This window comes from Thunnus albacares, chromosome 18, assembly GCF_914725855.1.
Source record: "Thunnus albacares chromosome 18, fThuAlb1.1, whole genome shotgun sequence".
Classification (NCBI taxonomy): domain Eukaryota; kingdom Metazoa; phylum Chordata; class Actinopteri; order Scombriformes; family Scombridae; genus Thunnus; species Thunnus albacares.
In genome coordinates this window covers 8,769,242-8,783,026 of record NC_058123.1, presented here as the reverse complement: position 1 = coordinate 8,783,026, position 13,785 = coordinate 8,769,242, and the positions used below count along the sequence as shown (strand labels likewise).

General features: G+C 41.5%; 1 protein-coding gene across 2 annotated transcripts in view; it reads right to left on the bottom strand.

Moving 5' to 3' along the window:
• The window catches only part of col5a1 (procollagen, type V, alpha 1), a 75,148-nt gene that overhangs the window by 27,950 nt on the left and 33,413 nt on the right, over nt 1-13,785 (bottom strand). For both annotated transcript variants that reach the window (XM_044332866.1, XM_044332865.1), the window contains exons 5-24: nt 12,567-12,698; nt 11,596-11,703; nt 11,030-11,449; nt 10,020-10,472; nt 9,851-9,907; nt 8,315-8,356; nt 7,660-7,722; nt 7,480-7,554; nt 4,786-4,878; nt 4,243-4,299; nt 3,998-4,051; nt 3,653-3,706; nt 3,488-3,541; nt 3,292-3,345; nt 3,132-3,185; nt 2,637-2,681; nt 1,838-1,891; nt 1,216-1,260; nt 331-384; nt 200-244 (exon numbers count right to left, since the gene is read on the bottom strand). In XM_044332866.1, the coding sequence (XP_044188801.1) occupies nt 200-244; nt 331-384; nt 1,216-1,260; nt 1,838-1,891; nt 2,637-2,681; nt 3,132-3,185; nt 3,292-3,345; nt 3,488-3,541; nt 3,653-3,706; nt 3,998-4,051; nt 4,243-4,299; nt 4,786-4,878; nt 7,480-7,554; nt 7,660-7,722; nt 8,315-8,356; nt 9,851-9,907; nt 10,020-10,472; nt 11,030-11,449; nt 11,596-11,703; nt 12,567-12,698 (2,013 nt within the window). The remainder of the gene's footprint in view (nt 1-199; nt 245-330; nt 385-1,215; nt 1,261-1,837; nt 1,892-2,636; nt 2,682-3,131; nt 3,186-3,291; nt 3,346-3,487; nt 3,542-3,652; nt 3,707-3,997; nt 4,052-4,242; nt 4,300-4,785; nt 4,879-7,479; nt 7,555-7,659; nt 7,723-8,314; nt 8,357-9,850; nt 9,908-10,019; nt 10,473-11,029; nt 11,450-11,595; nt 11,704-12,566; nt 12,699-13,785) is intronic.

The window sequence follows — 13,785 nt, the reverse complement described above, 5'->3', positions numbered from 1 at the left end:
AAGCATTTGGAACTGAATAAGATAGCAACTTGGCTTTCAGCTCATGCAACAGAATGAGACAATTTCCTGCAATTTTATAGATTTAGGGTCTTTGATTATTAACATTTTATCAAGCTGGCAGTTTTTTTTACTGTGGCATTGCAGGAATAGCATTTTTCACAATATATTATAGTTACTTAGTGATAATGTGATATCTTACCTTCTCTCCTGGAGGTCCGATGGCTCCTTGGGGCCCAGGGAGTCCCTGTAGAGGGAATACACAATGCTCAGAACATTTTCCTCGATGGATGAGGGAAATATCTAATTTCAGACAACCTGTTCATCACTCACCTGGGCACCTGGGTTGCCTTGCTGTCCAGGAGGTCCTGGCTCACCTTGAGGTCCCTGAGGAAAAATGAAGCATTGTTTTATATCTTTTTTTAATAAATCTCAAGAGTATGAGAAATACAAAGAGTAATTCATTATTGTACTTGAGTAAAGCATCACATGGGAAGCTAAGAGTGATTTGTTGCTCCATATGGTCCATTAAAAGTGAAGTGCTCTGAACAGATATAAATTAGAAGCTGTCAAAGAGCGCATCACTGCATTATTACCTTCTTACACCTGAACAGGCCATAATTTTTGAACAAACAGAGCAATATTTTACTCTGGCTTACAGCAAGAGACACACACAAACATACAGTACACATTCCCACACCCTCTTTCCTAATGAACGAAACTGCCAAAGCTCAAACACATAAGTCCTTGCCTCTCAGATAACTGGCAATCAATTATGTTGCCCCGGTCCAAAAGCCTGGGAAAGCTAATGATCTTCCATCTCTACCTAGTTGGAAACTTCCCAAAAGAACAGACAAGCTGCACCAGCCAGGTATTCTCTCATTATTGCCGTGCACTATCAGAAATTGACCTGGAATGATACAACTAGCCATAGTGGACTGTTCAAATGGATCTAAACACAGCCAGTCTATTCTTGATTACCTGCTAAGTATCCTCTGATTGTAGAGGTGTGACTGTGTATGTGTGTAAGGGAGAAAGATAGAGGGCTCATGAGCCAATATGGTGGATTTAAGGGTGATAAAGGGAGTCAGAGATTAAAATGGTGCACTTTTAGATTCTGTGACAGTTGTGTGTGTGTTGTTCTTTTGTTTTTCTTCTCTGGAAATGAATAATGCCTGACACTGTATTAGTAATTAAATCAATTCTTGCTTCACTTACTATGTTTCCTTTGGGTCCAGGGTGGCCGTCCATTCCAGTAACGCCCTACAACAGATGAGAGGAAAACAACATTCAGCACTCAGAAAATCTGTAAAACACTGAAAAGGTTAGTAATTTGGTTTCACATTAACTTTTAATTGTCAATCTTAGCTCTGAAATGTGAAAAAAAGTGTTTGTAAAATTAAAACTAAACCACATAGTTGTATCCGTATTAGGCTTTTGCTTCTGCACTGTATGAGTTTTAGAGTATAGTTTATTGTTTTGGGAATCTCTACATCCTGTACAGGGACAGCAGACAGCAAAGTAAGGTACTTGATTGATGCGCACTGTCCATGTTAAATTAAATCTGTTGAAACAATATAAATATTAGGTTTAAGCTTTGCTCTGCTGTAGATATTTGTCTGAAATGCTGAAGTTAAACTCAATAACATATGCTTCTTTTTGTGTATTCTGTCTGAAATATATTGAGTTTTTGTATTTCCCTGTGGGTGTTGTCTGCAGTGTCTTGTGTTCTTGTTGCCTATGGAGGTGGTAAAAAAAAATGAATTCTGCTCTCTATAAACAGTAAATCTATGGTAACAGCGTGGATATGAAAAGGTGAGAGGAGGGTATGGGGACTCACAGGGGGTCCAGGAGGTCCCTGAGGTCCTTTTGGTCCCAGCAAACCACGGGGCCCCTAGGAAAAGTAGAGAAATGAGATTTAGAATGATATCACACCTGTGAAAGGATGGATGAATTATTAACCATGTTCAACTAAATCAAGTTTCAAAATTATACTTTAGGAAACAACCTAACTTCCTAAATGTCCTTGAGGATACTCTACAGAGTCAGATTGTGAGGGAAAGCTGAAACCCCGTCTTTTTCTTTTTTTTTTTACTACACATTGATTCCCCACAGCTATGCCTATCAAACATTGCTTTGAATTTCAGTGCTTTGCCTCACAGCTACAGTTACCTAACAAGACGTATTGTCCTGGAAGTAAGAATTCAAACCAATGTAGCACACCCTGGTGGACAAAATAAATCATAACAGCAGATATCAAGGGCTTTCTGATGGTTTCTCCTTCCCCATCTTTTTTTCCCAGCCATCGGGGAATATCCTGCCCTGAGAGAGTGGGAGGCTATTATAATAAGCTTGATGTGAGCTGTCTGCATTTCTCACCTCCAAAGATTCTCTTGTACAGATGAGGCACTAGTCAAGCCTGATCAACACACTCTTTCCAGCAGTGTGCTGCTATAAAAATCTACGTTGATATGAATGTGAACAGTGGCTGAGGTCTGCAGATGATATATGATATCATCAGACTATATAATTGTTCTCTAACACAATGACATGATGAGCACAGGTCCTCAGCTCTCGGCTCTATCATACCGTACAATCTCTCAGTGTGAGACTGAATAGTAATATGTGTGATCACTCACTGGTTCACCAGGAAGTCCCCTGGGTCCGATCTCTCCATCATCTCCCTAGGAAAGAGAGAGAACGGGTCAGAATGTGGAACAGACAGTGAATGATAATGGAGGAGAAAGCGAGGATGCGTGTAAGAGATAATGGGAAGGCACAAAGAAAAATCAGGGAACGAGGGGATCAGGTTGCGTCAGCCATGGGTAATGAGGATGGAGAGGGGAGATTAGAAGCACATAAAGGTGTGCAGAGATCAAAAAAATATTAAGGAGAAAAATTGAGTGAGAAAGAGGAGACTGGGAGAGCAAGTGGAAGCAAAATTCGGACGCTGATAAAAAGATAAGTAAAGTAAGAGGAAGAAGTTCATCTCAGATGTAGCTTCTGTCTTCCTGTGAGCATAACATTGATGGTTAAGGGGATAAGATACATCCATTACTATTATACACCATTTTTTTATTTCCCTTTCAGGCTACAAAAGATGACTATAATTATATGTAATTTTTTTTCATTACCCTCTCTCCATCCTCTCCAGGGCCACCAGGAGGTCCAGTAGGGCCAGATTCACCCTGTAACAGCAAAACATTAACATTTAACAGTAGTTCACATAAACCCAAATATACAGTTGAGCAACATATGAATACACACTTTTCATAGAACCATAAATTGACTTACTCTATGTCCTTTTTCACCAGGAAGTCCAGCAAGACCATCAAACCCTCGGTCTCCCTGAAGAGCAGAAAAATAAAGGTTGAAGTACAACTTGTCCAGGCTTCAAAAACTCATTTTTAAGTTAACATGATGAAATATGGTGCATTAAGGTCATAAAAGTGGCAAAGTTATGATGTAATGACTATGATGGACAAGGTACCTTGGGTCCAGGCTGTCCTGGCATGCCCCTAGCACCATCAGACCCAGAACGACCCTGTAAAAGAAATAGAATATTCCTGGCTTTTTATTCAGTGCTCTGAAATGTATATAAACAATTCATATAGCATGAATAAGTATGATTATGTATGTTTTGGATCACACCTACCCTTCTGCCAGGCTTTCCAGAGGGTCCAGTGGATCCCATAGGCCCACGTGGTCCCTGAAACAAAAACACTTCTGTTAAACTCACAGGCGGTTCTTTATTTTTGCTGCACTTGTAATCTCTGAGACCATCCTGGAAGTATGATATTAAAACAAGGAACGATGTATATTAGTCTACTTTTAAGTGTTTTGTTAGGACTAATGCAATACTATAACAGATTCTAAGAAAATATGCATTAGTTTCGGTTAAAAATATAAAGTTTCAGTTAGTTTTCAGACAAGGTTTACTTAAATTTAGTTGTTCAGAAATAAATTTTAAAAACACAATTTGCCATTTGATATCTCATACCTGAGGACCAGCTTCTCCAGACTCTCCCTTCAGTCCAGCTACACCAGGAGGACCCTGAGAAGAAAAAAAATAATAATAGAAGATTTAATGGACACTAAACCAATACAAGTTTTCAACGATGCTGCAAACAGTTTTATACATTCATTTTATGTATTGCGTAGTACAATAAACTGGACAAATCTTTGATATTAAATTTCTATTGATTCTGACTTTGTGTTTGTTGTGAGATGATTTGCAATACATACCAGAGGGCCGGGTCTGCCAGTCAAACCCATTGGACCTGTAGGGCCGCGCATGGCCAGCTGAACACAGATAGGAAACAAATTAGCAATAAAATAAAAGACAAAATAAAATATAATTGTTAAAAGATATATATAAAGAAGCTGTACATTGAACCAATGTGTGGTTAAATATTGTATATAATGTACTTTATGTATGCATGTGTTTGTGTATGTGTGTACTGTACATGTATTTGCATCTCTTCATGTGTTCTGTGTGTGCATGTGTACATGAAGTAATCTTTTCTACAGCTCACAGGGAATCCCATAAAATGCAATAATGATAATAAGAAAATAATAAAGGAATCAGAATGGTTTATGGAAAGTGCTATACATGTAAACACAAAGAAGCACGTGTAAAATCCGGTTAAAGACAAATATTGCAAAAATACAACAAATATATTAAATATAAAACTTTAGCGAAGACTGCAGCAAGGATGGGAAAAATTAATGTATAGGGTCGATACTGACTGCTGCTGTCTGATGATGTATTTCTGTGTGAACAGTTACCCTAGCCTGCTGCATGATGGCTTGCATCTGGGCCTCCTGTGCTGATACAGCAGGTCCCTTTTGTCCAGAGTCACCTCCGGCGCTGAATCTGAACTATGGAGGGAAACAGAGACTGGTGAGACTTCACTCCAGTAAAAATGATTCCAGCACATAGCAGGCGCTGGCAAAACACAGGAATAAAAACCAGATAAACACGAGGAATGACTAAAATGCTAGCTTATCGTCCAGCAAAATAAATATTTAGCATAAACATGACAACAAGCACTGACATCTATTCTGAGTAAAATGTTCAATATTTCTTTAATACAGTGTTCTCAGCTTGAAACTATGCAACAGATGTTGAACTAAGCATCAGCCTCCAGCTGCCAAACCAGCACCATCAAAGGCTGCTTCCGCAGGCCATGAGCTTCGAATTCTACTGGCATCTGGTGGTGATAAGGCAGCATTGCACCATAGGTGAATATCCAGGCTTGTTGTGCAACACAGGTTTGTTTGGATAAGGCATCTTGGGTTGGGTTACATTGCACAGGCCTTAGGAGGCTGATAGTCGGTTAGTTTACGGATGCACAGCAACACAGTGAAATATGGTGCAGGGTTTTGCCATCACATAAACATTTTTACCAAGAAGCAAATACAAACAGCTGATACAGAACATCACAGCTGAGTCAGATCAACTGCAGCTCACTCACCATGAACCAAAACTTGCCAGAGAACAAATTCTTTATAACTATTGAGCAAATCCCACAATTACTTCTTACTGAATTTCTGCTGAATTTGAAGTGTTGGCCCCTCCCTTTGCTATCACAGTAGCAATCAAATATATGCAGCTATTTCTTTCTTCTGTCTGCCAGTCTGTGAGCCTGTCTTTGATTCTTTCTCTCATATTTTTCATGATTTTTTTGTCAATCCAATATTTGATACTTAACTGAGATTCCTCAGCATCATCAAACCTTAAACAAAATGTTCTGTAACATCTAAATGTTGACTAGCGAGGTCCTAAAAACAGAAAAATACTATAATGGAAACTACATTTACCAACTCATGGTAGAGCAGACTTTATACAGAAAATAAGACTTCACTATTTAAAGGCATACTATGGAGGATTTAATGGTTGGTGTTTGTAAACACGGCATTCAAAGTTGGCCCCTCCTCCCTGACTCGACCAGAGCAAGCAAAGAGCAGAGTGAGACAGAGAGAGAGAGAGAGAGAGCAGTGGTGGTCAAGCGAGCTAGAGTGAATGAACAGAGCGAGCAGCGCTGGTGAGAACAAAGCTGTGAATCAGATAAATAAAACATTATTTTCTGATTGTTTCACAGCGGTTAGTTCTAAAGCACAAATAAACACGCCCACACCTCCACACAACCCCACGGGAAGTTGCTTCACTGTCGGATTTTGTGTGAATGCATAGCTTCATCCTGTCCGCTGTGGACTCTTTGCTCTGCAAATATGTAGCTCAGACCGCTGTAGCATTGTTATTGGCTGAGGTCTACACACCCACTTCCCAAACAATGATGCCCTGAAACGTCCCGAATACAGCAAAATAATAAGAAAACAAGAAAATACAGGCAGAGGGTAGGATCTCTGTAGATACGTACACCACCACACACTTCTAGTGGGTCATAAGTGATGATTGAGATGGATTATTTTTGTATGAGTCTATACATTGTTTTTTAAGAAAAATTCTGCATAGTATATCTTTAACGAATGTAAGTGGTAAAGTGCTAAAAATCTGCCATTTAACCCTGTTATGTTGACTCCACTATTTCAATACTACAAGCCAAAAAGTCCTCTGGTGAAACAAGGGTGAAACAACAATGCATGTTTCTCATTAGACTTGGAGCTCAAGGATCAGATTTCAAGTTTTGCTTTCTGCCAGTGGATACACCAGAACGACTCTAGTTCCTGTCCAGACAGAGCTTGCCACATGGCTCACCCAGACAGTTCTGTGGACCCCTGAAACCACAACTTAACATCTGTACAACTAATCAGGTCCAACAGCAGCAGTGTCAGACATCTTCCAAGTGCAAGGAAGAGAGAGTAAAAAAGGTAGACAGCATAGGAAGTCGTTAGGATGGTTGTGTAACTGTTGCAGTCGAGTCACTGCATACAGCTGAAGCTACAGAGAGAACTGACAGCATTGCTTTGCTTCCTGTCTAAAGCTGGACGACTTCCTGGAAGGACACCTGATAACTTTAAATTTGGCCAAAGAATGTGGGATAAGTTAAAAACTGTGTAGGTAGAGAAAGTCCTATATTATGTAGCTATGACTTTATGGAGTCAAAACAACTGTAGAGTAAGGGGCTATCTCAGTTACTACACATACCACAAGGGGTTGCTAAAGCACAGATTTGCATCACAACATATTTATAATAGATAGATCCATCAAAAAATTGCTTCATCGGAAATTCCCTACATTCCACTAGAACGTGTAAACCACATGTCAGAGTAACTGATAAAACAGAAAAAGAAAAAAAAACCCTTGAGTTCCACTATGAATGAAAAGTGCAGTCCAAATTAAATGTATTGTTATTATTATTATTTCATTACATCATACTTGGCCTTAATCGAGGCTAAACAAGGATATAAAGTCACATGGGAAATGTTTTATTGCTTTAAGTGGGGTAAACATGAAAACAGGCAACATTTTCTATTTTGCTATTTTAACTCTTTTTTCAACAACTGTAATTTACTTACAGGCAGCATCAGGACAGTTCCAGGGGGTCCTGGCAGACCATCAGCACCAGGAAGACCAGGACGACCAGGAGGACCCTTAGACAGAAAATAATAACATGATGTACACAGGCAGAAACGTGGTCATTTTCTGTATTTCCATAGCTCCGAAAATTTGTGTGGCTATTTTTCTTTTCTACTCACCCTCTCTCCAGTATCTCCAGGGCCACCTGGTGGGCCAGAAGAACCTGGTGGTCCAGGGAGACCCTATTTTAAAGCAGAAGATCTCATTTGACTCCCATACATACATAATGCAACACAAAGGAACAGTCATATTTGCTCCACTAAAAGTTTTTCGCCTTTATCTCACAAAGTGGTCACACATGGGGGAAAGGAATGCATGAGGCAATATGGGACAGCTTGTTCAGTTGTAAATCCTTTGTGGGGCGCTCTTTATTTGTCTATAGCTCAACGCTTGAATGGCTGGCTTCTATGGGACTCCATCTGCAGGGTGTCTGAAAAAAATCTCCCTTGATAAATAATTAAGTTCTTCAACATCTGGGCAAGTCCATATCTCTTCAGGGGGACTGTTATGGCCACTCCCTTTGAATCAGGAATAAGGCAGCCAGGGATTTTCACAGGAAAGCACTAAACCTCACATTTTCCTATCCAAAGGACAAAGCATAAACAAACTAGAAAAATGGGTGATATAAACTATTATCAGCTTTTATTTATCAACAGAGATTGCATAGAAAAATGTCAATGATCAAGAGGCACAGATACAGAAAGAAAACAAGGAAAAGGCAAAAAAACAAAAGAAAGTTAAGAGGAAGTCTCAAGGAGAGACAGATTGACTTACTGTTGGCCCTTCAGGCCCAGGCGGACCCTCCACCAACATTCCCTGAAACACACAAGCACACAAATCATTAGATACCACACAACTATCTCTTATGCACTCACAAGCTTTTTTTTGTGTCCATTGATACAGAGCTTTGATTGAAGGACATTCATATGTGTCCCAACACAACTGCCAATCAACTTTCTACCTGAAAGTCTTTGCTATCTTAATGTACATTCCTGCCTGTCATTTCAGTTTAGCTTGCAATTAATCCTCGGAGATTAGGAGACACAAAGAAAAGGACGCCCTGAGGTGCTCTCCTACCTGGACGAGCTAAGGGAAGCACTAATCAAACTCAAGACATCATTAATTGGTTCATACTGACAGACCAGATGTCTGATCATACATGCAACATAAAGCCAGTTTATGCATGTGCCTGTGCAGCTAATAACAGATGATGTGGGTGTGGACTCACAAGCATTTGACTTACAGATGCACTGTTGCAGCTCTGCGGCTACAGAGGTATTGCTTTGTTTGTTTGCCCTTGCGGTAGCATTTTGTCTTCCTGTTAGGTAAGAAACCTACACATTATCCAAACTTATTTGAATTCAGTGATCTCAGCATTTTTCCATAAACCCCCAAGCTACCTTCTACGTATTTTCATCACAAAATTACTGCCATTGATCTTTCGTACTCCCCAGGTAATGCCTATGTTTCGCCTGCAGTGTGTGTCGCTGGGAATGGGGCTACATGATGGGAAACACCTAGAAAGGTGCGTCCGTGACTACATCTGTCTTAGCAGACAGGACACACTGGGTGGGTGGTAATGTGTACTCAAACGAATGTGTGATGTGTCCATGAACATGCTTACACACACACACACACATACACAGTCATCTAGGAAGTGAACTTAAAACACACACACATGCTCTCATATATAAACATGAGGACACACAGTTACACAGGCATGTATACTTGGTGGAGCTCAGTGACATTTGTTAAAAGTGAAACAGCTGTACTTGTATTAGAGATATAAATTCCTTGTGTTTGCAATTTGCAAACGCTGTAAAAAGGAGTTATGCTTATTTTCAATTAATGTTACCAGTAAATGAAGAGTATATGTATCATGGTTGGATGTATTCCACCTGTTTTTTTTTTTTACACAAAGCTTAGGTTTTTAACAGGAAGGCAGAAAAAGTCTGAGAGAATTCTTACTCCCTTCTGCTCTTCTTGTATTCCTGTGTTTACACACTAACCACACTGTGTTTAAAGATTATTGACAATCCCTGCATGGCTATTCTCCAAATGTTTATGCTGTAGTCCTGATGACCAACCAGGAGTGAAGCCTTGCCCGAGGATACTATAAGAAAGGTCTGGTAAGCCTTTGTGTGTTTGGTTTTAGAGATCTCATTCAGAAGTGAAGGGTGGGTTGTGTTTAGATGTGGATCATACATATGTACTCGCAGATATAAACATCCACGCATACGCCCATGTGCACACAAGCACACGCAGCCTACATCTGTTGCTCAAATATGTTGTTCAAATAGAAATACTCACAGGCTCAATAACAGCAGGCTCTCCCTTCTGTCCCTTCTCGCCACGAGTTCCGTCGACCTACACACCAAACACATAGACAAAAATATAATCAGCCCCCCTCCTCTTCAACACTCTTATCATACTATCCTACTCATCTTCAAGATCATGTCTTTGCCAGTGTGTCCTTCACCTGTCCATAGTACTCATCGGTCTCGGCAGGCAGCACTTTGCCCCCTTTGTCATCATAATCGTCGTAGCCATACATGTCTAATTCGCCATAGTCTGTGATGTGCTCCTCGTTGAACCCTTCAGTGTAGTCCACCTCGCCTTCCACGCCCAGGTCTGCTCCGGTGGCAATGGACCCTCCGGCTCCGGCGCCAGCACTTGCTGATCCTCCTCCAGCGGAGGAAGATCCTCCCGCAGAGGCAGAACCACCACCACCACCACTGACAGATGCAGAACCTCCAGCAGATCCGCCCCCAATGGTGATGGTAGAACTGCTGCTGCCGCCGCCTCCACCACCACCAAGATGAACTGTACTGCTGCTGCTGCTGCCGCCGCCGCCACCTCCACCAGCGGTGTAATGTGTGCTGTCCACACCATAATCATATCCATCATCGTAGTTATCGTAGGAACTTCCAACCTAGAAAAGTTATAAATGGGAAGATGAGAATCAGTCAGTCTAAGGATTGTTGCATACGCTATGTAAGGAACACAAGGGGCAATGTAAGCAGTGTTCCTGTATCGTCTGAAATTTGCCACGTTAGAGGTTATTGCCAATGAAGAAGTCCCTTCCTGTGCAAACAAATAACCCAGCAAAGAAAGAACATAACCTTGCAGTTGTGACCTGTTAGAAAATACATGTAGCTTAAAAGTCCCATTTTTTCCCCAAAGCTGCAGTTATGGAGAATTCTATAAAGCATTTATTTGTCCACGGTGGTATTTTTAAAATACATTCAGTATCATATTGGCTTTGCTTGCCCCATGTGGATTGGTGGATTATAACATGGGGAAGGGGCCAAAGAAGCCCTGGTTTTATGTATCCCACACATTGGTGTAAGTGCAGGTAGGCCTTGCAGAGAGTACATAATGCAGTAAAGAGTAAATTATTTTTAACAACTTGCCAATATATCTATTAAACTTACAGGTCACACCAACAGCAATTAGGTAAGGATGTCAGTGTGATTCATGTCAACCTACTGATGTTTTATTGCCGATGATGGTTATTGAACTTCCTTCTCCACCGGTGACGACCCTGCTTTCGACTCCAGTTCCCGTACCCAAGTCAATCTTCCCCACTGCTCCCATGTCAAGCCTACCCCCGGTGCCAACGTTGGTGATGGTGACCCGTCGAGAGGAGTCACCGTCAGGTGCAGCTGTAGACTCGTCGTAGTAGGTCTCGTAGTTACCATAGGTGTCGTAGCTGTCGTAAGGGGAGGTGTCCTCTCCGTAGGCATCCCCTCCACCGGTGGCAGTACCTGAAGAGCTCGCTGAAGAGCTGCTGGATGAGCTGGAAGATGCACCAGAGGAGGATGAGCTGGAAGTGGACACTTTGCCGCCGGTACCACTACCCCTCAACGCCTCCTCCACTGTGGTCACCACACTGTCTCCATCTGTCACCTGTAAGGCATAGAGAGTGTTGTCATTGGTGCAGCCTATTTTGGAAATCTGATCAGCAAAAATTCTAGCATAGCCCTTAGGTTTATCACTTGAAATTATGATAATGTATTTGGGGAGATTAATGGATTTGTATATCAATAGACTACCTTTTCTTTCCTGGTTGTTTCCTCAGCATCAGGGGATGCGTCATAAGGCTTGCCATCCGAGTCCTCATAGTAAGGGTATTCATAATAGTAGCTGTCCTCCTCTGTGTTCTAATGGAGAGAAACATCACATTGACATTGAGTGAGATTGTGATTGAGAGAGAAAGAATAACTATCAATTATTAAAAACATGATTCTTAAATATGATCCACTACGCTGTTGCTGCCGAGTCTGGCAGATGTACAGTATGTGTGAAAGACTGGCCATCGATCAGAAGCACACAGGAATGCCTTCTATTGGCGGAAACCTCATGCTGGATCTCCCTGTTGCAACTTGTTACCACTGAATGACAAATTACTCTTCCACTGCTTTCTAAATTAATCTGTCACATGTCTTTTTTTGTAAAAATAAGGTCAAGTTTTTTTAATGCACCTTGTAGGCATACCTAGGGCAAAGGAAAATGTCAAGAGGAAGAGCTTCCTGTTCATCTTGTAACAATTAGACTCACTGTTAATTAGCATGCACACAGTATTGGTATTCAGTGCGGAAAAACAGCATGGTGCAGGGATGCAGGCTTAGGCAGGCACCACTTCATTCCTGGACATTATTAACTAACTGCATAGCCTGATAACCCTGTTCTTCCTAGTCAGCACTTCCCTCTGGCAGAGTGCAGCTCTCCTGTATAAGCCAAGACGCTCTTTTCAGCACAGGATCCAACCAAGATCTGATTTGAGTATTAGGGACATTTATGGATTAAGGGAAATTAACTTCCTTGAGTAAGGTCAGCCATTAGGTTACTTTGAGCTTTCTTAATGGTTTCTACAATGTGATAAAATGTCCAGAATAGTGTGCAAACATACACCAAACATGTAGAGAGTACCTCTAGTAATTAGTTGATTGTGAGCGTGAGTTAACAGGAACATGTAAGAGAGAACGGTTAAAAAAATAAAAGTTGAAGATAAAATGATACTCACATATTCGTCTGTGTTGGGGTCCTGGTTCTGAGGCTGATCCGGCATTGGCACTTCACAATCAGGGCTGTAGTGCTCACAGTAGTCATAGGCAGCACGATGGTCTGCTACAATCATTAGCTGCTGGATGTCTCCCTGGAAACCACAAGAAACAGGAAGTCATGACACCCACTTGACACAGCTACAAGTCGCGCATGTACAGTAAATAAACAAGCAAACAATTGACAGCGACGGAAAAGGCGGTCTCACGCTCGGTGACCCATGAGGAAAAATTAAAGCATATAAACAAATATAGATGAGAGAGAACATCTGTGCGCCGCATTATCAAATGCAGAACAGGCAGTCCTAAAACTAGGTCAAGGCAGGGGAGTCTAAGGGTGACTAAGTGATGAAGAACTTTGTCCGGGGTCCAAGGATGTCATTTCACATCAGCGTTGAGCACCGGAGTGTGAGACAAAAAAGCTTAACAGGAAACAGTCTGGTACAAGCGAACATGGAACAACTGACTTCATGTGTCTATGGACAATAATACTGTACAAACAAACAGACACAACCACAGGCTCTCTCTCTCTCTCTCTCTCTATCTCTCTCTCTCTCACACACACACACACACAAACACACACAAAAGTGCATCTTTAACAAGATGAATGATTTTGAACAGCAGACATACTGTAAGTAATTGCCCCAGATCTGAATGAGACAAGAGTGACTTTGCTTTTGAGCTGATGATTGTGTAAGACATATGAATCTACTTAGCATGTGCGACATGGAGAACATGAGCAGACCTGCAGTTACAGATCGGACCTGAGCCTTAAAGGAGTGTATGTATGTAGCTGAGTCGTGGTGTGGTGGGGGTGGGAGGGGGGGGGGTGGGGGGGGGGGGGGGGGGTGGGAGCAGGAGTGGGGGTGGGGGGGGGGTGTTGGTGTTAGTGGAACAGTAGCAGAAGTGGGATATTTAAAGACAGAGAAAAAACTCACAAAAGAGAGACAACAGATGAGATTGATGAAAAAGAAAAAGAGCAAGAGAGAACAAGAACAAGAGAATGGCTCTGAAGGATCCCCAGGCTAGATCGGGAGCTGGGTGTGTGTGTGTGTGTGTGTTTGCCACATGTTTCTGAGTAGAATGCATATGGCACTAAAACGCTTTACTGTCTATCCAAACATGTCCCGATTACACTTCCAAATCTAGTGATGTCATTGCGCATCAATCAAATACAGTGTC